Raw genomic sequence first — 26,464 nt, forward strand, 5'->3', positions numbered from 1 at the left:
TCCACCGTCTCTACTGATGCGCCTGCAGCTCAAACACCCCTCCCCCGTCTCTACATATGCGCCTGCGGTTCAAACACCCCTCCCCGTCTCTACGGATGCGCCTGCAGCTCAAACACCCCTCCCCCGTCTCTACGGATGCACCTGTGGCTCAAACACCACCCCCGTCTCTACGGATGCGCCTGCGGCTCAAACACCCTTCCCCCGTCTCTACGGATGCGCCTGCAGCTCAAAAACTCCTCCACCATCTCTACGACTGCGCCAGCAGCTCAAACACCTCTCCACTGTCTCTAGGGTGCGCCTGCAGCTCACACCGCCTCTCCACCATCTCTACGGCTGCGCCTGCAGCTTACGCTGCCTCTCCACCATCTCTACGGCTGCGCCTGCAGCTCACACCGCCTCTCCACTGTCTCTACGGATCCGCCTGTAGCTCACACCGCCTCTCCACCATCTCTACGGCTGGGCCTGCAGCTCAAACAACTCTCCACCATCTCTACGGATGCGCCTGCAGCTCCCACACCCTCTCCACCATCTCTACGGCTGCGCCTGCAGCTCACACTGCCTCTCCACCGTCTCTACGGATGCGCCTGCAGCTCACACTGCCTCTCCACCGTCTCTACGGATGCGCCTGCAGCTCACACCACCTCTCCATCATCTCTACGGCTGGGCCTGCAGCTCAAACACTTCTCCACTGTCTCTACGGATGCGCCTGCAGCTCACACCGCCTCTCCACCATCTCTACGGTTGCGCCTGCAGCTCACACCGCCTCTCCACCGTCTCTACGGATGCGCTGGCAGCTCACACCGCCTCTCCACCATCTCTACGGATATGCCTGCAGCTCAAACACCCCTCCTCCATCTCTACAGCTGGGCCTGCAGCTCACACCGCCTCTCCACCATCTCTACTGCTGCGCCTGCAGCTCACACCGCCTCTCCACGGTCTCTACTAATGCGCCTGCAGCTCAAACACCTCTCCACTGTCTCTACGGATGCGCCTGCAGCTCACACCGCCTCTCCACCATCTCTACGGCTGTGCCTGCAGCTCACACCGCCTCTCCACCATCTCTACAGCTGCGCCTGCAGCTCACACCGCCTCTCCACGTCTCTACGGATGCGCCTGCAGCTCACAGCGCCTCTCCACCATCTCTACGGCTGTGCCTGCAGCACACACCGCCTCTCCACCATCTCTACAGCTGCGCCTGCAGCTCACACCGCCTCTCCACCGTCTCCACTGATGCGCCTGCAGCTCAAACACCCCTCCCCCGTCTCTACGGATGCGCCTGCGGCTCAAACACCCCTCCCCGTCTCTACGGATGCGCCTGCAGCTCAAACACCCCTCCCCCTCTCTACGGATGCGCCTGCGGCTCAAACACCCCTCCCCCGTCTCTGCGGATGCGCCTGCAGCTCAAACACCCCTCCCCCGTCTCTACGGATGCTCCTGCAGCTCAAACACCCCTCGTCTGTCTCTATGGATGCGCCTGCAGCTCAAACACCTCTCCACAGTCTCTACCGATGCGCCTGCAGCTCAAACACCCCTCCCCCGTCTCTACATATGCGCCTGCAGCTCAAACACCCCTCCCCCGTCTCTACGGATGCTCCTGCAGCTCAAACACCCCTCGTCTGTCTCTATGGATGCGCCTGCAGCTCAAACACCTCTCCACAGTCTCTATGGCTGCGCCTGCAGCTCAAACACCCCTCCCCCAGCAGCTCAAACACCTCTCCACTGTCCCTATGGATGCGCCTGCAGCTCACACCGCCTCTCCACCATCTCTACGGCTGTGCCTGCAGCTCACACCGCCTCTTCACCATCTCTACGGCTGCGCCTGCAGCTTACACCGCCTCTCCACCGTCTCTACTGATGCACCTGCAGCTCAAACACCCCTCCCCCGTCTCTAAGGATGCGCCTGAAGCTCAAACACCCCTCCCCCGTCTCTGAAGCATACAAGGCACAGGTTGGCTCTGGACACGTCACTTACGCGGGTTCGTAGTTACACACCAGCAGAGACGCCTTGGAAAGTTCGCTTCCTTGTACTTTTTCACAGAAATTCTCGCCACATCCGACTTTGGTACTGGTCGCCCACACCACCTGGAGCGAGAGAGAAAGGCCAAACTCTTCATTCTCTTACAATAATTTACAGCGTAATAGTGGAGACAATGCTTGCCACTGCCCGCTAAACCAGAAACAGTCAAATACAAGAGGTTAACTTTGAATGCACACAGAGGTACACAGCACGCGGGCAGTCATGCACATATGGAACATACCCAGACACAGATTAGAACACACCTGCCGTCATACGTCCACATGGAGGCACCCATGTAGATGAGTCAACTCGCATCCAGAAGGCTTTGAGGCCAGACCAACACTCAGGGTGAGGTATACGGGGGTGTGCCTCAGGCGACACGAGGCCGTGAGCATTTGGGAAGCACAGGCTTTCGTGCACAAGTGCAGCGCTAGTGATATGCCTCATAGCACCCCTGGCAGATGCACCTCAGGGGAGCCGAGGGTGATGCCCCTGCGCGGACCCCTGACTGATGTGCAGAGATGGCTCGGACAAGCATTGGGTGATGTTCATCAGAGGGGCACCTCACAGCACCCGGTGCACGAGGCCAGCCCTGATTACTGTCCAGTAGGCCACCACTGGGTACCACACTTTCAGAGGCACAAGGCTATGTGTCCCTATGGAGCACAGGATAGCGTGCAGTGCGCCTGCAGGTCCAAGACCTCGCAGTGCTGCAGATTTACAAGTTTCAATAATTCCCAAAAGTTTACTGAAGCAGGCCTGAAAACCATACTCTTAGCACAAGTTTGTGATTTCTGTTTTCACATGAGCAAATCTACATTTGTATATCTGGGCATGCAAAAATCTGCTGAGTGATTGCAAATACACTCAATTAAAAAAAAAAGATCTCCGGAGACAAAAATATTTCCCTCATGGGGACGCTCTTTTCTCTAAACCCCCACTGTTATCTCAGCCTGGAAAACATTTTAATCCTGCCCTTGTGGGCAATAAAGTTCAACCTTTTCCAGTGTGGGAAGAGATTGGCGAGGTTGGCGAATACTCTTAAACTTGTAAGTCTATCAGTGTCCACAAACTCACAGGGCATGCCAGCCCTGGAACTAATGCTTCCCCCTTCTCTGAATACCCTGCATCTAGATTTGAAGCAAGGTCGCAAAATCAGAACTTTGCTAGAATCCAACCCTTAATAGAATATGACCCCTGGCATATTCAGAGAGGCCATTATCAGAGCTCTGATTTATTTTTTTTAAATAAACATGCAACATCATCACTGTTGTTCATACAGTAAAACATAGAGATAAATCAAAACGCAATGCAGAACTTCAATGGCCTGTAAGACAGATGAAAGGGCAGATATCAACGTTATAGCCAACATTATAGCCAGGATACAGCGAGGTCTAGTGATAGTGAACACAAGAAGGGCTTTTGATGCATATGGAACAACAAATAAACAAAACAATCACCCATACCCTCAACCAACCCGCGGCCTCCACCCACCTCCCTCCTTGAAAACTCCATAGATCAATTTAATAAAAGGCCAGTCGTCCGCTAGTATTTCGGAAGCGGTGTTCTTTGCCGTTGGTCAATAGCGCTTTAGGGAAACTGGACACCCAAGCTTGATGCTTAGGTATCATCGTATCAGGGACCCCATGGGTGGTCATGGAGGTCACCCGAGGAACACTTAGTCAGTAACATCAACTTAACTCTCAGTCTCACCTCCTGGAAGCCAGGCAATATGATGTCCCATGCTCTTGCAAACTCCATGGACCTTGGAGCATGGACCAAAGCAATCCCTTCCCACGCCACCCAGCGCAATACATGCGCCCTCGAGCCCTCTAAGCGGGGACCCTCGGCATGTTTCCAAAGCATGGTGATTCTATGGTTAGGCAGCACCAAAGCTAGGTCTATGAACCGGGCGGTGACTCTATATTTAGCAGGGCGATGATAAAGGCCCAGAAGTCACAACTGGGGCGTAGGAGTAAATGTATGATCTGTAGCCTCAGCCAAAAGACGAATCACCTCTGTCCAATAAAGGGTCGACTGAAGACACCTTCAGAACATGTGGCGGATATCATCTGCAGCACCATGACAGCATGGGCAGTCAGGTGGGGTACTTGGAAAATTAGGGGGAAATGTACAATGAAGTGGCAGAGAGTGTCGTTAGCCTCCTTTTATTAACGACACTCTACGCCATTTCGGACACGCAAGGCTGCACCATATTCACAAGAATGTGGTGCAGGCTTGCGTTTCCCTCTGCGATGGCGCTAAGTTTAATAACTTTGCACCTACACAGGCCCCCTTCCACCAGAGTGCAAGGGTTTCTGCATGCAGGCGAGGATTGTTTATGTGTAGGAAACTGTCCCTTCCTGCACATAAACAATCCTGAAATGCAATTCTGTCACTTCCATGTGTGCTGCATAAAGCAGCACACATGGAAGTGACAGAATTGCATTTGTTTAATGGTTTGTTATATACAGGAAGGGACACCTTCCTACACATAAACAAACCATGGCATTTTGCTTTTTCCATGTGTACTGCACACATGGAAAAAGCAAAAACGAGGAGAAATGCATCAACTTAAGACCAGGATTTTCCTGGTCTTAATTTTGGCTCTGCCTTCTATGTACGCCACCCTTGTACATAGATGGAACTTCAAATACAATGAGTGTTGCTGTGGGACGCCCACCGCAACACCCATTGTCCACCCCTTCACGCTAACCATAGAGTGAAAGGGGGCCTTATTTACAAGGCAGCGTTAAGTCAGGTTAAGTGGCTTAACGTTGCCTTGTACATAAGGCAAGGCCCCTATCGCCACCGTAACATCACAAAAAGTGACATTCCCATGTCGATAGGGGCTTGTACATATGCCCCTTAGTTGCAGGGGCATGAGATATTCTCTGATATAATGAGAATTCTGCTGGAATTTCTCACATCTCTGGAAAAGGGACAGGGGAATTTTTGTTTCCAAGACAAGCATATTTCCGAATCATTCCATCTCTTTGACAAGTAGATAGTTTATAACATTCCAAATGCCTGGAAGCTTATCTAGGCATCTATGTTTTATTTTGACTTCTTAGTTTTGTAAATATTGTTCACTATAGAAAGAGATGCACATAAGTGGTGAAATGGTTTATGTGTAAATAAATACATCATTTACTCGTAATAAAACGCCTTACAATATTGAACTATTGAAACATGATCCTTTATTTAAAAAAATATACAATTGAAAACATAAACAAAATATGTTTGAGAGTGTGGGTATAGGTGAAGATACATATTTGTAAAATATTATCTATTTGTGACTGTTGCGTATGACTAATCTCACCAACACTGCTCACATTATAGCCATATTATGTATGTCTACATTTAAAAATGTTGACAATTACATGTTTATACAAATGTGTTCATATAACATGTATACCTGTATCATTTAGACATCACACTTATATTTCGCAGATATGTTCATCGTCCACACAAGACAATTCACAGAAGAATACGTCAATGCGTGTCCAAATCACATACAGATCTAGGGACCATGCAGGAAAAGTACATCATTAAGAAGTACTGGCTGAACCTCAACACAATGAGGCATTGGATTACCAATTATATTATGAACTTTTGCCTGACGTCAGAATTCAGACTGCTATCCCACCTGTTGTGAAGGTTATGGCAGTGTTACATTTTTGTGCGACTGGCTCATTCCAACGTACAGTGGGTGACTCAATTGGAAAGTCTTAGCCAACTTTTCCTCTGTTCTCAACCAGGTCCTGGGTGTTATGCTCAGAAGCATGAATGATTACATTGACTTTTCTATGGATAATGCTACAGTAAATAGCTTCAAGGCTTCGTTTTACGCATCAGAGGTACACCAAATGTTTAAGTACCCAAGATGGAAGCTATGTTGCTTTGGTGCCACTTACTGATCGGGAGCTAGCGAACCACAGTAAGAAGCACTTCTACTTCATCAATGTGCAGGTGGTTGGCATTCTGGACCCACACCACCAGTGTCTTTGTAAGATCACGAAAGTCCACCCAGGACTTGCTGGTGCTATGCAGAGCCAGTTGTCACAAATATGTAACAATTACTTTATTTCTTCACAATGGGTGGATTTCTTGCATACCTTGCACTGGAACGGTCATATTTTATTTCCCATTATGCCTCATACTACTGTTTATATCCAGATATGGAATTCCTAATGTTGTGTCTACTCTGCATTGCTTGTATGTAGACAAGTGTCTGTACACATTGTTTACGGGTTCTTCTCCTTTGTTGAGATTTTGGATATCTACCACATTTAAAGTAAAATATTTTTTTTCCAAACAAAAAGTACTGTCGTTTAATATACTGATGTCAGTTTTGCTATAATTGTTGGCGAGACTGTGTGCCTAGCCAACACGATTGTCAAACATAGTCACCTTTCTGCAAAGTATGGATGGGTTGTGACCAAATAAGTTGTTTGCAAAAAGATTCTAAGAAGAAGGTGCTTACTGTCATTATTTTGATTCAATAATGAATTTATTTATCATGAAAACAATAACTTTAAAAATAGTTTAGACCTACTAAGATTCTCAGAAAATAAGGTAAACTGGATGTTGAGTGAATGGGGTGCTCTTGGACAGACTTTGTGATATTAATTATAGAAAATTAGCCACTCAAACCGACACTGATGCCAAGAAATCAGAGAGATTATTGACCAGACTCCTGATGTATGAGATAGGACACCCCCCAATGACAGCCATCACAGTTATTGGGAAAACACAATGGAGCCAAACAGATTACATAATAGAATTGTATACATACCAATCAGAATTATAAAAAAATACAGATCAAGTTACTCAAGATGAGATTATCTTATTTTTAGAATTTATGAGGTAGTCTAGTTCAACTCTATCCTCTGAGTCAATTCTGGGGACCTCCGATTAGGCATATGGAGAATACAATGACAGTGGTATATCCAATTGATATCAAAAAGAAACTTGTACTCAAAATTTCTCAGTGTTCTGAAGGTTTTCTCACTCATCTAAACCTGCTACGTTTTAACTACATACGAAGTGTACATACAATATTTTGCTCTATATATAAATATATATCCAACCAAGGTGCCTCTGAACATAGAAACGCCACTCCACACAGAACAGGTTAGCAAACATTTTGTTTATTGCATCTGTACTTCAAAGTCCGGTATTTGAGTCCCCGGCGCGTTTCGAAGCAGCATGCTTCTTCCTCATGGGGTGGGCAGCAGTTGACGAAACCGGCCACAGCGTCATTTCCCCTTTCAAGTATGCTATCTCCAGTGATGCATACTGGGTGCTGTAGTCGTGCAATTCTTCACTTCAGGTAGAGTTCGTCATAAAGCTTGTAATTAATTTATGCCTTTTGTTATTAGTTTTTACAGCCCTCCAGTGGGCCCCAGACTCACAAGTGCAGGTGCCAATTTAAATAGTTCTTGTGCGCTGTATCCAAGCTGAAAGTTCACAGCGAGGCAGACCCATTCCATGGTAGCTGGGCGGTGCGTTCCCCGCGGCTGAGGCCGCCGCGACACAAATCCAACCAAGGTGCCTCTGAACATAGAAATGCCACTCCACACAGAACAAGTTAGCAAACCTTTTGTTTATTGCATCTGTACTTCAAAGTCCGGTATTTGAGTCCCCAACGCATTTCGAAGCAGCATGCTTCTTCCTCATGGGGTGGGCAGCAGTTGACGAAACCGGCCACAGCGTCATTTCCCCTTTCAAGTATGCTATCTCCAGTGATGCATACTGGGTGCTGTAGTCGTGCAATTCTTCACTTCAGGTAGAGTTCGTCATAAAGCTTGTAATTAATTTATGCCTTTTGTTATTAGTTTTCACAGCCCTCCAGTGGGCCCCAGACTCACAAGTGCAGGTGCCAATTTAAATAGTTCTTGTGCGCTGTATCCAAGCTGAAAGTTCACAGCGAGGCAGACCCATTCCATGGTAGCTTGGTATAAATATATATGCATGTTTATGAAGAAATATTAACTCCAAAAATTCCCAGAAAATCAAAATAAACGATTATTACTGTAAATGTTATATCATGTACATACAACTCACACTCTTTTTTGTACTTCTAGGTTAGGACACAGCATCCTTAACTGCTTAACCGCGGCGGCAATTCTGCCGCGGTGTGGCGGTTCAGTGCAGTGGGCGGAGCCGCGTCGGTCAACGGACGTGCGCAGCACTACAAAGGTAGTGCGTGCGACGGCCGTTGGCCGATGCCTGCAGTGAAGGGCTTAAAATTCTCCATTGAGAGAGGACTACCATAACCAGGGATCTGAAAAACGACCCATAGTCCTGATGAAAGCCACCGACCCAAGAGGGCGTAAGTAGGCTAAAACATGTTGACCAGGTGTTTCTTGATATAGAAGGGGGGGAGACCTAATTCCTACACAAAACACATCCTGTAATTTGTTTTAAACATGCCACTACCCCCTATATATTGGAAAAAAAGTCAAATGATTTGGGAGGTATGATGTCATTTCAAGCATATTGTTTTTATCAAGGACTAGCAGCCCGTCCCGACGTTGTCCAGGCATAAAAACAGAATGTCTTCAATGGTTCGAGTAGGTACTAATAATTTATTTTAAAACCTTAACACGCTCCAGTCGCGAACGTGTTTGTCCGCTGTAGCCGACGCCACTGCAATATGTACCTTAACACGCTCCAGCCACGAACGTGTTTGTCCGCTGTAGCCGACGCCACTGCAATATGCGAACTGTGTCCGCTCCAGCCGCGAACGTGTTTGTCCGCTCCAGCCGACGCGTGTGTGTTCGCTCCATCCCCGAACGTGTTTGTCCGCTCCAGCCTACGCCACTTAGACGCACAACATCGCGTCAACAACCACCGCCCACAACAATGCTAAAGGACACGCCCACTTGTATTGGAACGCTAGTCCCACACTGAACGCTTCTCGCAAGCGGTATAATCCCGCAGTCTTTTGCCGAATGCCGCGCCCATCGCTTTACAGCACAACGCACACGCCCACAACGGACTACTTTGCACAAAACATTCTTTTCCCCTTCTAATGTATATTTTGGGCTGCTGTATAGCCTATGTCCATCTGCTGATACTGTCTTTTGCAATGCTGTATTGGGTGTTCCGATTGGCGCTGTGGTTCCGGACCTTACCCGCCTCAAAGGTTTGGGCTCTCTCTTTATAATATTAGTATGGATTCCAGAATGTCTCTGGTATGAGAGACATCTCCACCTGGTGTAGGACAAACCTAACGTTGTTACTATCAGTCATCAGTATATCAGCGGGGAACATGCCACAGACAGACTCACTGTTGAGGGTCCTACAAGAATTCCTGTTTAGGGATACTCGATTTGATTTTGTCCTCTTCCCCTCTATTTGATTTCTCTGTTATCTCTATTGAAGCTGAGTGCCTGCAGTGAAGGGCTTAAAATTCTCCATTGAGAGAGGACTACCATAACCAGGGATCTGAAAAACGACCCATAGTCCTGATGAAAGCCACCGACCCAAGAGGGCGTAAGTAGGCTAAAACATGTTGACCAGGTGTTTCTTGATATAGAAGGGGGGGAGACCTAATTCCTACACAAAACACATCCTGTAATTTGTTTTAAACATGCCACTACCCCCTATATATTGGAAAAAAAGTCAAATGATTTGGGAGGTATGATGTCATTTCAAGCATATTGTTTTTATCAAGGACTAGCAGCCCGTCCCGACGTTGTCCAGGCATAAAAACAGAATGTCTTCAATGGTTCGAGTAGGTACTAATAATTTATTTTAAAACCTTAACACGCTCCAGTCGCGAACGTGTTTGTCCGCTGTAGCCGACGCCACTGCAATATGTACCTTAACACGCTCCAGCCACGAACGTGTTTGTCCGCTGTAGCCGACGCCACTGCAATATGCGAACTGTGTCCGCTCCAGCCGCGAACGTGTTTGTCCGCTCCAGCCGACGCGTGTGTGTTCGCTCCATCCCCGAACGTGTTTGTCCGCTCCAGCCTACGCCACTTAGACGCACAACATCGCGTCAACAACCACCGCCCACAACAATGCTAAAGGACACGCCCACTTGTATTGGAACGCTAGTCCCACACTGAACGCTTCTCGCAAGCGGTATAATCCCGCAGTCTTTTGCCGAATGCCGCGCCCATCGCTTTACAGCACAACGCACACGCCCACAACGGACTACTTTGCACAAAACATTCTTTTCCCCTTCTAATGTATATTTTGGGCTGCTGTATAGCCTATGTCCATCTGCTGATACTGTCTTTTGCAATGCTGTATTGGGTGTTCCGATTGGCGCTGTGGTTCCGGACCTTACCCGCCTCAAAGGTTTGGGCTCTCTCTTTATAATATTAGTATGGATTCCAGAATGTCTCTGGTATGAGAGACATCTCCACCTGGTGTAGGACAAACCTAACGTTGTTACTATCAGTCATCAGTATATCAGCGGGGAACATGCCACAGACAGACTCACTGTTGAGGGTCCTACAAGAATTCCTGTTTAGGGATACTCGATTTGATTTTGTCCTCTTCCCCTCTATTTGATTTCTCTGTTATCTCTATTGAAGCTGAGTGATGCTCTTGTGCAAGCTACCCCCTCCCCCTTTGATTTGTTGTTGTTATTATCAACCAAGCCAGGGTCAGTGGGCAGCAGTGTCCTGTTTCATGGAGATGCCAGCTGGAAATGTTTCTGGGACTGAGCTTTAAGCAGATGATACATGACCACAGAAAGAGTCCGCTAAATCAGACACTGCGCACCCCAGAATGTAGAGTTTGAACACTCAGGTGATGCTTCCGGATATCATTCTGGGTGCTTGGGAGTTTAATAATCTGGTCCAGTTGATACTCCTGCTTTCTGGCTGTACCCATCAGGTTTCTACTCATGATGTTCACATTAGTGACCTCAATCTGAGCTTTCCTGAGCTCAAAAGGTCCTGCATCAGCACTTTCCAACCCATTCTATGACCTTGACTTGGTGGACAAGGCGGCCTGGTTGTAGACAGATGTTTTGGCTGTTGTTGTCACAGTAGCCAGGACAGTGGGCACCACAGTTGTTGGAGGGGTGAGCCCACAGGAGGCTTGTCGCGGTACTGATGTTGCTAATGGAGGCACAACTCTGCTGGATGTTTTTTGATCTTACATCCTCAGTGAGAGGTTTAGAGCACTGGTAAGCCAATCCTGAAGGGTCAGGCTGGTCTTCAATATCTACTTCGTCTACAGTAGTACAGCTTCCACTGAAGACCTGGAATCTTGTGCCCCAGGCAGAGTGGACAATGCAGTCAAGGCATAGCACTGTGATCTTGATGTCACGTTGAACAAATATAACACAAAGAATCAACACGACTTTGTGGAAATGATAGTTGTTACCATATAAATTGAGATGGTACGCTATTAAACATTTACCCTTTATTGATGCTTGTAAAGTCTGGCAGCTCATCACTAATTTTCATTGCCCTATTGATGGAATTGAGGGACAATTTTCATTTTAGGTCATATACCTAAGATATCTAATGAGTGGCCTATTGATACAGTGTGAAGTTAAAGCATTTGTGAGGTCCACAGGGCTTGGTTGACCTAGTGGGTTGCAGCTGTGGAGCCCAGGGTTATTTGGCTCGACCTACGCTATAGCACAACAGTGCTTGATACAACTATTCAAGCACTTGACTGTCAGTGTTAGTAATGGCAACTAATCATAGGCTTCTCAAGGAGATTAGTGTGGGTATAAAGCACATACAACCTAGTGTTCATTACATAAATTGAGTGTCAAAATGTTTCAGTTTCAGTAAAAAAAGGACTTTCTTACTTTGAAAAAAATACACAAACTACACACAATTTCAGATAGGCGTTATGCAAGTATGAGGCAAAGACCTAAGATTGCTGATTCCCCGTGACTCCGCCCAATCCCTTTTGTACTATTAGGAATATTATCAAGATACACAATGCAGGTGTTGCACTACCCATCCCACAAGTTACTACTTGTGTAACGATATATCTGTAAGAGACATTAGTTAGTATTAGATTCCTTTCCTTACCCACTGAAACTTCAGGTCCCACTGCAGAGCCCGCATCCGCCACCTGGCGTGATGCACCAGCAGGATGCAGGAGGCCATCAACCCCAGAAGCCGCAGCGTCAACCTGACCGAGACCCGGGATAACGGCTTAAAGATAGGAATCAGAGCCTGAATATCCCGGACCCGCTGCTCGGGTGGCTAAACCCGAAACCGCGCCGAGTCGAGAGCCGCTCCGATGAAAAGGAGCTTCTGAGAGGGGCACAGGTGTGACTTCGGCACATTGATGGAGAACCCCAGCCGATGCAGGAGATCTGCCGTAGTCTGGAGGTGGCTGACGACTGTCTGGGGCGAGCCCGCCTTCAACAACCAGTCGTCGAGGTAGGGGAAGACTGAAACCCCTAACCTGCGCAGATGAGCTGCGACCACCGCCATCACCTTTGTGAACACCCGTGGGGCGCTGGTAAGGCCGAAGGGGAGCACGGTATACTGAAAGTGCTCGTGGCCAACCGTGAACCGCCATTGTCCCTGACCGCCGGGACGGCGGTTCCCACGGCCGCCACCGCGTTGGGTATTACCCTGCGGAGCGTGGCTGGCAGCATGTGTGGGTACACCCCTTCCGTGGCCACGAAAGGAATGAAAGGCAGCCGATTGCTGGCGCGGGGCCGAGAGGCCCAAGGACTTGGCCGTAACCCTGGAGTCCTTAAAGCGCTCGAGCGCATGGTCTGCCTTGTCGCCAAAGAGGCGACGGCCATCGAAGGGCATGTCCATCAATGTGTTCTGGACATCGGCCGAAAAGTTGGCGGACCTCAACCAGGCATGGCGTCTGACCGCCACCGTCGTTGCCATCGCTCTACCCAGTGAGTCGGTGGTATCCAGCCCACACCGTATGGAATATTTGGCTGCATCCCGGCCCTCCACAAGGGCTTGGCCGAGTTTGGCCCATACCTCCAACGGACACTCTGGCAGCACTTCCGCGACCGTATCCCACAGAGAGTGGGTGTAGCGGCCCAAGAGGCATGCGGTGTTGGAAGACCGCAGTCCCAAACTTAGGGACGAGAAGATCTTTTTGCCGTACTGCTCGTACCTCTTAGATTCCCTGTCCGGCAGTGCCGACGGGAATGCGGTCTGGGAATTAGAGGCCTGGATGACCAGGCTCTCGGGGGTAGGGTGGGTGGACAGGAAACATGGGTCAACCGGGGCGGGGCGGTGGCGTCTGGCCACGTTCCTATCTACGGGCGAACCCGTAGCGGGCTTGGACCAAGTGCCCAGAAGAACGTCGGTCAAGGCCTCATTAAAGGGCAGCAGAGGCTTAGCCGAGCTTGACTGCGGTTTAAGGACCTCAGTGAGGAGATTAGTCCTCACGGCCGCGACGCGGAGCTCAAGGCCCAAGGCAGCCCTCATCAACACCACGCTGTGGGTAGCCCCCTCCTCCGAACCAGTGTCTGGAGAGGTGTCCAGGCCACTGGCCTCCCCAAGGTCTCCTGCCAAGTCCTCATGAGACTGACACTCTCTGGTCAGAGGGTCCTCAGACCCCTCCCAATCCTCTTCATCACCCATCTCCTGAAACTCAGGGTTCTCAACTAATGGGGCCTGTTCATAGAAGTGAAACTCCCCAAACGACGTCTGGAGCGGCACCCATCGGGGCCGTCCCGACGTCGGAACAGGAATGAAGGGGGCATCGGGGACGGCGCCGCCCGAGGACGGCGCAGGAGGCGACACCTGATGGTCCAACGCCGGGGAGGTCGTAAGGTCCACCGGTGACGATCCAGATCCCGAAGAAGGTCTAGCGGCGTCCCGCGGCGCCGGGCCCGAAGGCGCCGGCGGCGCCGGGACAACTGGACCCCGCGGCGCCGGGAGAGCGGGAACCTGCGGCGCCGGGCCCGAAGGCGGCGGCGGCGTCGGGGCCGAAGCACCCAACGGCATCGGGGCCGAAACCCCCGACCCGCTAGGGGTCCCAGACGGGTCCGCTGGGCCCAAAGGCGCCACGCATCCCGTCGGAGGAGAGAGTTTCCTCATGGCCATGAGGAAGCGCTCGATCTCCTCCGGCGTCGCGTTGAGCCCAGTGACCGGAGGGTGTGGCGCTGAACGCGGCACCCGCGACTCCGACGGAGCCGCATGGGCGGTGTCACCCGAACACCCGGCCGCATCGCGCGAGCATCGGGGGGAGTCCGCAGAGCGATGACGCCTCTTGGACTTCTTGTGCTTCTTACCTGACGACGACTTCGACCCGGAGGAGTGCGGCCTACTCTCGGAGCTGTGGTGGCTTCGAGCCCGCGACCTGTCCCTCGACCTCCCGTGGGACCGAGACCTCTCGCGGCGCAGGACCGACTGCCGGCGTTCGAGTCGCCTGCGGGACCGCTCCCGCCTGGCTTTCAAAGAGAGGGCCCGGCAGTCGGAGCAGGCCTTGTCGTCGTGATCGACGCCTAGACAAGTTAAACATAGGTGGTGAGGATCCGTGACCGACATCAGGCGGTCGCAATCCTCGCAGTGCTTAAAGCCGGGCATCCCTACGGCACCAATCGGAGTCGAAAAGACTTCGAAAAATGATCAAAAATCGATCAAAAAGTTAGTCAAAAATTGACTAGGGTTACTGCTTTTTCCAGATCTGCGCTTGCTGGCGCGGAAAAAAGAAGAACTGACGTCAGCACGCGGAGGCGGCGTCTAAGTACTCCGACAACATCATCACGGCGCTCACGAGGCCGACGACGGACGCGGAGCCGCAGACGACGCCTACCGACGCGCAAGGGTACTGCTACGCAAAAGTTTCCGGATCCAGTCTGACCCCTGGGGATATTCTAAGGTAAGGAATCTAATACTAACGTGTCTCTTTCAGATATAGTATCTGTGGCTGTGTTTGTGCTACAGATTCTTCAAGTATCTCGGGCCATTAGCAGACAAAGGTGTCCCTTTCACTTAAAATGTGTTGATACTAGAGGTTTGATGGTTCATAGCTGAGTGACACAGCTGCACCACTCTAGTCAGCAGGCACAGGCCACTTTGCAGTACTCTTCAATGACTTAAACAAAAACCTTGCTCTATTTTCTTTTCAGGGTAGATGGGACAATGTATGTGAGTTAGGTTTTAAAATAAAACAGAAGAGTTCTTGCACTTTTCAAGCCCCATCCTACTCACTGTTATTGATGCGAACCATATTTGCAACAGTAGTGTGTTTATTATTTGATGAGATGAATCAATGTCACTATGGCACCACTTTTCTACTACTTGACTTTGCTTTTACATATAATTAGAATTTTAGTTCTATAGGCTAAATAAAATAGTAAAATAAACTCCCAGAATACAGTGATACATAAAATATTATGCCAGATCCGGAACAGTTTTGGCCCTGTGACATGGATTCACCGGTCCGCCTTATGCTACAGTCTATTTTTAATATGGCATCGCAGTGACTCCATGGAGTGAGAATATGCTATCTGAATACAAGAAGAGTGGGCGAAGCTTACAGTGAGATGACTAGCTTGATAGATGTTGCTGTTACATAGAAGAAGGTGTAATTTGTGCTTAAAAATCCCAAAATGGTATTTTATTTTTGTAAAGAAAAAAAGTCATTCTCTCCTTACCATGGGAGTCTTCTCCCATGGCAGGGGGAGCATTATTACGATTTTACTGTCCCTCACTACTGAAAGACAGTAAAAAATGGCTAGATGTTCAACCATCTAAATTGGGCGGGTGGACAGGTAGCCATTTGATGGCACTTACTCGCCAGGGCCGTTAGAAAAGTTTGGTCACAGCAGAGACAAACTAGTCTCCTTTGTAGCCAAATTGGCGGTTCACCAAAAATTAAATTGGGTGGGCGGACCACTATGTTGGCGGGGAGGGAACACCATCGCCGACGCAGAGAAGATCCTTTCCTGCAAACTGATAAATCAGGCCTAAAATTTGGAAGTCATAAGCCATTAAAAAATATTAGACCTTTAAATACATTTTCCCCGAAATATTAAAAATGTCTAAAGAATATTGTGGGTTTTCATTTGAGGAAGACAGCACAGACCTACATTGAATAGCCACGATTCTCTTCGTTAAAGCCAACGGGGAAAATCATGAACTTCATCACCAAGGAACCATGTGGCTATCAACATTCCCGCTGATTAACTTGATGATCTGTCAGGTAAAGTGTATCTTTGTTTGGCGAACTCTTGATTTTATCTGTTGGTTGGAGGAGGCTGAGCGGGCAAACTTTTTTTCAAATATATATATTTTAAACAGTTCTTGGTGGAATTTTTACTTTCTTAGAAAGTGTGCAGTCACATTTTATATTGCAATGGGAAAACATAAGCTACCTGTTAGCACAACCAAGCCCCACACTAGCACTTCCCTAAATGTTTTTTACAGCATGAATTAGAGGAGCACTCTCTTTCCCTTTCCCCACCTCCCCGCATGCCGCCTCCGAACCTTTCTCTGGAGGTCTCTGGCTTGTATGATGTGACCTTAAGTAATTTGGAGGGTCCAAGTGTTATTACTTCTCTCACTGTCCCTTCTACCCCGGGACCAGGTGTGCTCCCGGAGCCTCAAATTTAAATTATCCCTCTGGCGTCTAAAGGCTTAAGAGGGAAGAGAAAAAGATTAGAAATGTGCAACAGGTCTAAATGCCCACGGACGATGCCTAAAAACCTGCAGGGGGATGCTGAGGTTTGCAATAAGACAGAGACTGAGGATTTGCTGGAGAAGCCCTATGGAAGATTTGTAGGCGAACTAGAAGTAAAGCTGAAGCCAATACATGATTGGTTAACTGTAATACAAGCTGAACTTTGTAATCTTGATCTGCGCCTGCCCGAGGCCACCCGGTGGCCATCAGGAGGGCGGGCCCTTAGTCACGTAGGGCCACCCCCGACCCCCAGCTTATGGTTCCACCCCTCCTCAGGGCAGGTTGCCTGGTGGAGGTGGGCGGACCTGTGACGCACGTCCGGGGCTGGCAGGGAGAGGGTATATCTCCCCCTCTGGCCGTTGTGGTGGCCTCTTTGCCGCTCCGGACGTTGCGACGAACACATCGGGACACTCTTTCTACCTTGGTGCCGTTGGCTCGTCCTGGTGACGCGACGTGTCTTGTCTGGCGTCGGGTTTTGTCCGGGTGAGTGCGGGCATTTGAGGTTGTGGCCCCCCCCCCCAATTTCCTATTGTGGCTCCGTGTGGGAGTTGGGTCGTCTGGATGGTGGGGCAGGGGTTTGTGGTTATGGAGGTCCGTGCCCCCCCCCTCATTGGCTGGGGGTCGTGTTGTGCGGCAGATGCTTCCGTGGCCTCGTGCTCGGGTGACTGGGTCTCGTTAGCCCGGCTTGGAGCTTGATGTGTGTGCCGTTCCACCACCAGGCCTCAATGCTGGCCTGCTTCTTGCTGCTCGGTTCTCGTGCGGTCCATGTTGGAGGAGTACAGGCAGGGGCTTGCTGGTGTTCACGTGCGCATTCGTTGCGCCTCGAGGGTCGCTGTTGTGAATCTCGGCGCTTTATACAAGGGCGGTCGCAGCGACTGCTGGGGTCTGTCGGCCAGATTGCACATTTGTGGGGTGACCGGGTTACACCGTTCCATGCCTTGCTGGCGGCAGCACGTGCTTGCGTTTGCGCTATCTATGGACATGAGAGCATGAGCAGGGCCCGGCAGCGGTTGAGCGGCGACCGAGAGCATGTGGTAGCGTTCGGCAGGTGGACCTCTCTACCAGCAAGGGCTGATCGGGGCGCGATCTTGGATATGTGGGGTGTGTGCTGCGAGTTGGTATGGTGTCAGCCCCCCCCCCCCCTCTTTGGGTAACTGCTGGGATTACGAGTGACTAAGTTGATGGCGGTATGAACGGGGGTAAAAATTTATATGATGATGATGTTTTGCCGTGGTTGTGCATAGTGCTTTACTTTTGTTGACTAGGATGTAATGGGGCGGGGTGGCCATCCGGTCGCTAAGCAAACTAAAGGAGAGTGGCTTAGCGGTCTATGTTGCAGCATCCAAGGCTCCCGTTTCTTCGGAGGCATGGGTTTGTGTACCATAGCTGGCAGTTTTCTTATGCATTGCAATGTCCGATCATTAGTCAGCTTAGCACTCCGATAAGGTTCATCACGGTTTGATCCCCTACACCGGCGGCAGATGAGTCCGGCACATGTGACTCTGGGTAATAGCTATAAATCTTCCCGACGGCCCCCAGCTCCTGAGAACCTTATGGGTGATTGCGCGCGTTACTACAAATATGGATTTAATACACGTCAGCGCTAAGGGTCTCTCCCCTGTTCTGCCAGGCCTCCAATTATCAGTCGGGTGCTCGAGGTTGGCGGTAGAGCTGTGGGGATTGGGCCTCTCCTCCTCAGGGTCGGCATTCCTATTCGTTGTGCAGAGGATGTAGGGCTAGAAGTATTAAAATGTGGGCACGGGAGTCGTCTCCTTCATGCTTTCATGCTCTTAAGCGACCTCCTTCGCTAGTCGCCATAGTGATGTTCAAAGCAGTAAAGAAGGGTTTCCTGTGTTTGTCCTCCAGGGCTAGGCGGTCTGGTTTTCAGAGTGATGTAAGCCGCTGTACTCCTCATGGCTTGCCCCAGGCACCGACATGTAACTTAAACGTGTTGCATGCGATTTATACATCTCCTAAAAGTGATTTATATCATATATATCTTACTGCTTCCGGATAGCCGCGGTTAGGAGTAAGATTGACTTTGGTTTCGGACGCAATGCATGTATTGTAAGGCTGGTAAATATTTGTTGTTAGTTGGGAGGATGTTTCACTTGTGCGGCCTTGTCGGGGCACGTTGCCGACTCGCTTCGCATTTTGTGTTGGGGGTCTTAGGGCGGCAATCCCTTTGCGTTTGTAATCTTCGGCTGGGGCCTTGTGTTTCCGGGTCAGGGTCCGGGCCTCGGTTGGGTCCGGGAGGCACCGGCCAGCCTGGCTACCCTTTCCGAGTTGAGTCGCGTTCGGAGGAGGACGGGAGGGCCGCGCCTTGTGCCGGGTACGTTTTGTTTCCCCGCTCTCTGGCGCACACGAGGCGGCGAGTGGTGGTTCGGGGACTCGGGCGGAGGCCGCTTGGTCAAGCGCCGGGCCCCATGGTTTTGGCGGGTAATGCAGACCCCCCTCCCCCACCTGCTCCCCGCCTCCTAGTCTCGATGCGGTCCCCCTCCCTTCTTTGGCGCGCGATTCCATTTGTGAGAGTCGTAATCTGTTTTCCTTATTTACTACGTTGTAACGCAATTCACCCTGTGGTAGCCGATTCCAGTTGAGGGAGTTTGAATCTGTTTCTTTCTTTACAACGTTGTAACGCACTACATCCTCTGGTTCCGGCGGATGCACATTTCTTGCATGATAATGTTTAAAAGAAAATGCGCTATTCCTTGTGAGGGAGTGTTAATCTGTTTCTTTGTTCAAAAGGTTTTAACGCACTACATCCTCTGGTAATGGCGGATGCACTTTTCTGGTATGATTACGTTTTACTGAAAATGTGCGTCGATTACGTTTTACTGAAAATGTGCGTTTCCGTGGGAGGGAGTTTTAATTTATTCCAAAGGCAAAACAAGTCCCCTAGCTCAGTTTCCAGTTCTAGCCTCAAATATTTAGGCCTCTTACCCTAAAGCAAATTCTCAAGATGCCATTAGCCCGGAAACTGAGGCGTGTAGAGTATCGTGTAGGTAATTCTGGTTGCCTGGAATAACCTTCCTGGTTTGTTCCCAGGTACCTCTGTTATGAATTTACAAGCTATTTATAAGGAAGGGCACTATACGATTTGTATGGGGGTCAGTCGTGCGGTGCTAACCCCTTATTCATGTTACTTCATTATAAATTTACCCGCATCGGTTGTGCCTTCCCTACAAGTCGCCATGAACAGGTGCGAGTGCACAAGCCTTCTACGTCACCAGTTGTTTTTGTAGGATGTGCAGTTATGAATATTTCTAATTCACGGTCCCCCTGTACGCCATTTTGGTCCGGTTTGGGAGCCCGGCATAGGGGGAAGTCTATGTTAATGCGCAAACATCCATCAAATATATATATTTTAAACAGTTCTTGGTGGAATTTTTACTTTCTTAGAAAGTGTGCAGTCACATTTTATATTGCAATGGGAAAATGTTAGAAGCGGCTGTCTCTAGTTGGCAGAGGTATACACTTCTGACAAATAGGGACACACCTTTTCTAGTCAGGGCAAGGAGATCACACACTTAGATAACCCCTGCTCACCCCCTTGGTAGCTTGGCAAAGCAGACAGGCTTATCTCAGAGGCAGTGCGTTAAGCATTTATGACCACATACAGTAATAAAGTGGATACACTACAAATGGACACGACACAGTAGTATTATAAAAATAAGTATTTTTATATAAGGCTTAGCACAAGACCAAATAACGACAAAAATATACCACAATCTTAATAAATACTCTTGGAAGGAAAAATAATAGTTCAAGCACGGTTTCTTCTTAGCACAAAGTCTTTAGTATCAAAAGCAACTCTTCTTCTCTAAAACACAGGTCTTGGCAACAATGTAACCCACACTGGAGTCACACGACGTCGAGGCAAAGTTAATCCAAAGGTTCGGCGTCGACCGCGAGGAGCGCTACGTCGAGCCCGGAGTCGCACAGACCCCAACAACACAGTACCTTGGAAAAGTGAAGCACTCGATGATCAGCGGCGTCGAGATGTCCGGCGTCGCGTCTTCGGCGTCGATCGGGCCTCGGAGTCGGGGCGATCTGCAGCGGCGTCGACCGAAGTCAGGCGGGAGCAGCGCTCACGGGATGAAGCAGGATACGACGTCGTCGATGTCGATGTTGCAAGAGTGAGCAGCGCTCACGGCGTCGAGAGGGCTCGAAGTCGATGCGATCAGCAGCGGTGCAGACACGAGGTCACTTGGAGCTGGAGCCGAACTCACTACTCACTGGCGTTGCTGCTGGCGTCGATCGGGCCCGGCGGCCGGCGTCGAGGAAGCGGGACACTGGAGCCGTTACTCACGATGTCGAGCTGGATTCGGCGGCGTCCGTCGGCGTCGAGATTGCTGGATTCTTTCAGAGGTGCTGGATTCACAAATTCCAGCAAATAGCACTTTAAGCAGATGAAGTCCTTTAGCCCTGTGACTTCAACAGGAGACTGGCACTCTTCCAGCCCTTGGAGATTTTCTTAGCAAAGAGTGAGAGTACACACACAGTTCCTCTCTCCTGGTTCCTTGGCAAAAATAAAGAAGCAATGCAGGATTCCCCCAACAAACAGCACTCTGGCAGAAGGGATAGGCAGTCCTTAGATCAGCAGGCTTCTTGTCCTTGGTTCAGGTTTCCTTGTCAGAAGTGATCTGAATTCTTGGTTCAGGGGTCCTTCTCTTATACCCCTTTTTGGCTTTGATCCCTTTGTCCATGCAGGGGAATTTCCCCCCATCCTGGGTTTGTTGTGGGTGTTGCCAGGCCGAAGCACCTGGCCTATTCACTGGGCAGGGCAGAGTCCTCAGCCGCTCAGCAGGAGCGGAGCCAGCATTGTCACTGGCAGGGGCAGGGCCATCAGCTGCCCGGCAGGAGGCGGGCCAGGAAAGTCCCAGGCAAGCACAGAGTCATCAGTCGCCTGGCAGGGGGGCGGAGCCAACATTGTATCAGGCAGGGCAGGCTATCAAGAGCTACTCTTCCCCTACTCTCAATGCAAATGCCCCACTCATCCCACACTGACTCATTCAGACTCTCTGGAGCCACCCAGCTCCTGTCACACACACACCAGAACCAGCAGAGACCGGTAGACAGTTAGACAAGAAAATAGCTACTTTCTAAAAGTGCTATTTTCAAACACAGAGTCCAAAAACCATCCACACAAATGGATGCGTTATTAAACCCTGAGTTCCGGGATACCAAACTCGACATTGCACCATGCTCCCCGAGCCCGCTAGGATTATAACATTAATAATCCTGGCAGCCCATTCTAACTGATGGAGAGCAGGTTACCTTACAATAGTGAAAAACGACTATGGCTGTAATTCACTATTAGGACATGCCAACCTTGTCAGGCTTGTCCTACCTTATGCTTACAATGCACCCTGCCCGTGGGCCTACCATAGGGGTGACTAACATGAAGTTAAGGGAAGGTTTAGGGACTGGCAAGTAGGTGTACTTGCGCAGTCCTCGTGACAGTCAGACTGCACGTGGTCTGGCAATGGCAGACCTTCAGACATACTTTTACTAGGCCGCTCTTGTGGGTGGCACAACATGTGCTGCAAGCCCACTAGCAGCATTTGTATTTACAAGCCCTGGCACTCCTGGTGCACTCTACTAGGGACTGATAGTAAACCAAATAAGCCAAACATGGAAGTCAATCAATACAGCAATTTCACATGGGGAGCACTTGCACTGTGGCACTGATCAGCAGTGGCACAGTGCCCAAAGCATATACCAGCAAAAACATTGTAAACAGAGGAGGCAAACAGAAAAAACGGAGGGGAGACTCATGCCAATGATGCCAGGTCTAACACGTGTCCCCTCCAGCTGAAATGTGGGGAGAACTACCCTTACCCTAGGGAGTCCTCATCACTAAGGCGGAAAAATCTGGACAGACCATCAGCATTGGCGTGATCTGTGCCAGGGCGGTGTTCCACCGTGAAGTCCATCCCCTGTAGGGAAATGGACCACCTCAACAGCTTTGGATTCTCACCCCTCATCTGCATCAACCATCTGAGGGGCCTGTGGTCTGTCTGCACCCGGAAGTGAGTCCCAAACAGGTAGGGTCTCAGCTTTTTCAGTGCCCAGACCACAGCAAATGCTTCTCTTTCTATCGCACTCCACCTCTGTTCCCTGGGAAGTAACCTCCTGCTGATGAAGGCTACAGGTAAGTCTCGGCCCTCTTCATTCACCTGAGCTAGAACAGCCCCCACGCCATGCTCTGAAGCGTCCGTCTGGACAACAAATTCTTTAGAAAAGTCGGGTGCCTGGAGTATGGGTGCTGTGCACATTGCAGTTTTCAGGGTGTCAAAGGCTGTCTGACAGGCGTCAGTCCAGTTCACAAGTCGTGGCTGCTTCCTGGAAGTCAGCGAAGTCAAGGGGTGCACAATGTTACCATAATCCTTGACAAACCTCCTGTAGTAACCCGTGAGACCCAGGAAGGCTCTCACCTGAGTCTGGGTTTTGGGCGGTGCCCATGCCAGGATGGTATCAATCTTGGGTTGCAGGGGGGCCACCTTGCCGCTCCCTACTTGGTGCCCCAAGTACACCACTGAACCCTGCCCAATCTGGCACTTACTGGCTTTGATTGTGAGGCCTGCTCTGCGCAGGGCCAACAACACTTCCTGGAGGTGGCACAAGTGTTCCTCCCAGCTGGCGCTGAACACTGCGATGTCGTCCAGGTAGGCGGCACTGAAATCCTCCAGTCCAGCCAAGACCTGGTTGACCAACCTCTGGAAGGTGGCAGGGGCATTCTTCATCCCAAAGGGCATAACCCGGAACTGGTAGTGCCCATCTGGTGTGGAGAATGCTGACCTCTCTTTTGCCCCATCGGTCAAGGCGATCTGCCAGTACCCAGACGTTAGATCAAACGTACTAAGGTACCGGGCAGCCCCTAACCGATCGATGAGCTCATCAGCTCTGGGGATGGGGTGCGCGTCAGTCTTGGTGACTGAATTGAGTCCTCGGTAATCCACACAGAACCGAAGTTCCGGTGAAGCACCAGGCGCTGCAGCCTTTGGAACCAAGACCACGGGGCTGGCCCAAGTGTGGAAAAGTAAATTTTGCCATGTTCTGTGTCCCTACGTGTCATCCATCATATGTTATGTGTGCATGATTAAATATGCATATGTACTCCCCATGTCCGATTAATGACGCAATTACAATTGTGTCCACCTCTAGTATGCCAGTTTCCAGTCCTCGTGAATACTACGAATATCAGGCCTATGTAAAGCTACGTTGCCACGTTTCTCAGTGTGCACGTTATTCCATTATAAAGTCCCCGTTTCTAGGCCTCAAAAGGGCCCGGACACCAGATTCAGCTCCTGTCTCCTGAAGCTTCGCTGAGGAGGGATACAGCCCCCACCTGTATCCTCGACCCTTCACTTACTTCCTGCCTCGCAGTGCCCGGTCCAGCCTGGCTCAGTCTCTGAGTCTGCCAAGAATATGTTATGATTCCAGTTATCAGTTCAGTCCTCCTTCCCTGCATTCCTAAACTACTGAACTGCATCAATAGTTTCCGTCATTGTCTAGCCTTCACGTCTCCACGTTGGAGAAATACTGCATTTAATGGTCATTTAATATTCTTCATCACGCACTACATGTAGAATAATGCATGGTCCAGTCTTAGAATCAAGTTAGCCTTTCCCCTCCTAACTTCTAGTTTATATCAACATGTTCCCTAAACATCAGATACTAGATAGGGTTTAGGTACATGTCGCTCCGACCCTCCAGACTTCAGTCTCTGCTCCTAGCACAGAGTTCATAGCCCCCAGCTTCTCCTAGTGATACGTCATTGCCAGTTTGCGCGCACCATCAGGTTAGAGGTCCCGGCTCCTCAGGTAGCCCCCTCCATGGTTTCCGCCCCATTCATGACATATCCTGTTACGTTTGCATCACATGTCTATGTATACGCCCTGTTACACCTCTTTTCCCCCTTATCTTTCGCGACTGCTACGCGTCACGCCTACTGCTACGCCCACTGCAATGTAATGCTATGTGTTTGCGTTATGTATATATGCTCATGTATTGTTATTAAAAGTCAGCGCGCTCATCCCAGATCCAGCCCCAGCAGCTGCTGGGCCCTGTCACCCTGTCATCCTATTCCTATGCAGGTTGTCCTGATCCTGTCCTTATGCTGTAATAAACCTGCAAAACTCCTACTACCTCGAATCTTGACTCTTATTTATTGAGCTATCTGTTATGATATATGTCTAGTCAAAAATAGGGTATTATTTATTTATTTACCACATAATGGCGCCCGAATAGGGACTTGCCCTTTCCCCACGCGTCGGTGAAGCCACGCCGACCCCCTGACCCTCTGCAGTCGTGACGGAACTCTTCTGCGCAGTGGCAGATATTTCTGCTCAGGTATCCCTCAGGCCCACGGAGGAGACGGAGGAGGCGGTCCAGCATCCAGACGAGACGGTGGAGGAACGCGGCGAGTCCCGACCAGAGCCCAAGCCAAGAGTCCAAGGTCCGAGGTATCCGGAGGTCCACCCGTAACTGAAGTCCGAAGTCCGAAGTTCGTCGTCCGTCGTCGTAGCAGTCCAGTCCAGTCTGAGGCCTTCCGTTCTTGCTGCCCGGTGAGTACCGTTACTGGGGTGGTATCTAGACAGGGTCAATTTAATTGACTCTGGTCTGTGGGTTGGTGGTACACAGTCCCACAAACGAAGTGTCCACTTCGGTGGATGCGGGTCCTGACGTGTCTCTTTACGAGACCGGTAAGTTTCGTACTGTTTCAGCAGTGCATCTAGTTTTTGTTCTAGTCAGTTTCTGTTCTCGAGAAAATTTATGTGTTCTGTTCTCAATATTTCCAGGTAGTATTCTGTTCGAACTGTTATTTTAAATGTTTTTCATGTATTTTAATGTCGTGGTATGAATGGGGTATAAGTATCGTGTTTATTGTGTATTGTATTGTGTCTAGATTACAGTTCAGTCATGCCCATATTTTCCAAGTTACGTCAGTTAAAAACTAGAAAGGGTCTGCTGGAAGCAGCAGTTCCCGTCCCGCCCAGGGACAGTCCAGGTCACTTTATGTATCAGAAGCATGGCATAAGTGCCATATTGTATCTAGATTTATGGGTAGAGTATACCAAACAGTTAGAAGAAAAGTATAGATGGCCCGTATCGGGTACATGGGATGCCGAATGCATCATGCGAGTAGAAGAGGCATTATGGAAAAAGAAAGCCAGACAATCACAGAAAGATGCCATTGAGTTATGGCGCAAAGAAGCTCATAAAAGAACCGAAAAAGAAATCAGAAAGTCAGAATTAAGTAGAGAATCCTTAGAGCGAGCCCAAGAAAAAGAATTAATCGAGATAGGTGAACAAGTCAAAGCCGAACAGTCAGACAGACAGAGGCATGCCCTTATTAAGGGTATGTATCCTCTTCTTGCCGAGGGCTTGCCAAAAGCGACCCCGGAGGCATCCAGTAATTTCCCGCCACCACTAGTTCCGACCAAGCTACGTCACAAACAGACCGCAGCTGATATTTTTATTTCGTCCTATCTGGACGACACAGTCCCTGAATATGCAAATCCTGTTCGCGCTCCGCCAGTCCCAGTAAATCAGGCACATCCTGCTTCTCCAGACACCGGGGCACCCCATGCAGTACCTGCTACGGTACCCCCGGTCCAGCCAGCATTTCAATTTCCCGCTCCACCAAGAAGAATATCAGTCGACGATTCTAGTCTAGGGGCCGCAGGAGGAGGTCCTCCTCAAACCCCGCCGCCACGCAAGCGTTTATCAGCACTCGAATTACATGCTCAAGCATCACAGCGTACTCCCAAGAGTAATAAGTCTGTTGCAGAAATCAGGCAAGCCCTTGGTGAATGTGCCTATGACCCAGTCCCA

The 26,464-nt window shown here is 49.8% G+C and overlaps 1 protein-coding gene across 1 annotated transcript in view; it reads right to left on the reverse strand.

The window, feature by feature from the left end:
• LOC144755440 (uncharacterized) overlaps positions 1 to 26,464 on the reverse strand; it is a 198,033-nt gene that overhangs the window by 56,162 nt on the left and 115,407 nt on the right. Inside the window, exon 3 of the mRNA XM_078644354.1 lies at positions 1,973 to 2,082. Coding sequence (XP_078500480.1) covers positions 1,973 to 2,082 — 110 coding nt within the window. The remainder of the gene's footprint in view (positions 1 to 1,972; positions 2,083 to 26,464) is intronic.

Source organism: Lissotriton helveticus, chromosome 5_1 (assembly GCF_964261635.1).
Source record: "Lissotriton helveticus chromosome 5_1, aLisHel1.1, whole genome shotgun sequence".
Lineage (NCBI taxonomy): Eukaryota > Metazoa > Chordata > Amphibia > Caudata > Salamandridae > Lissotriton > Lissotriton helveticus.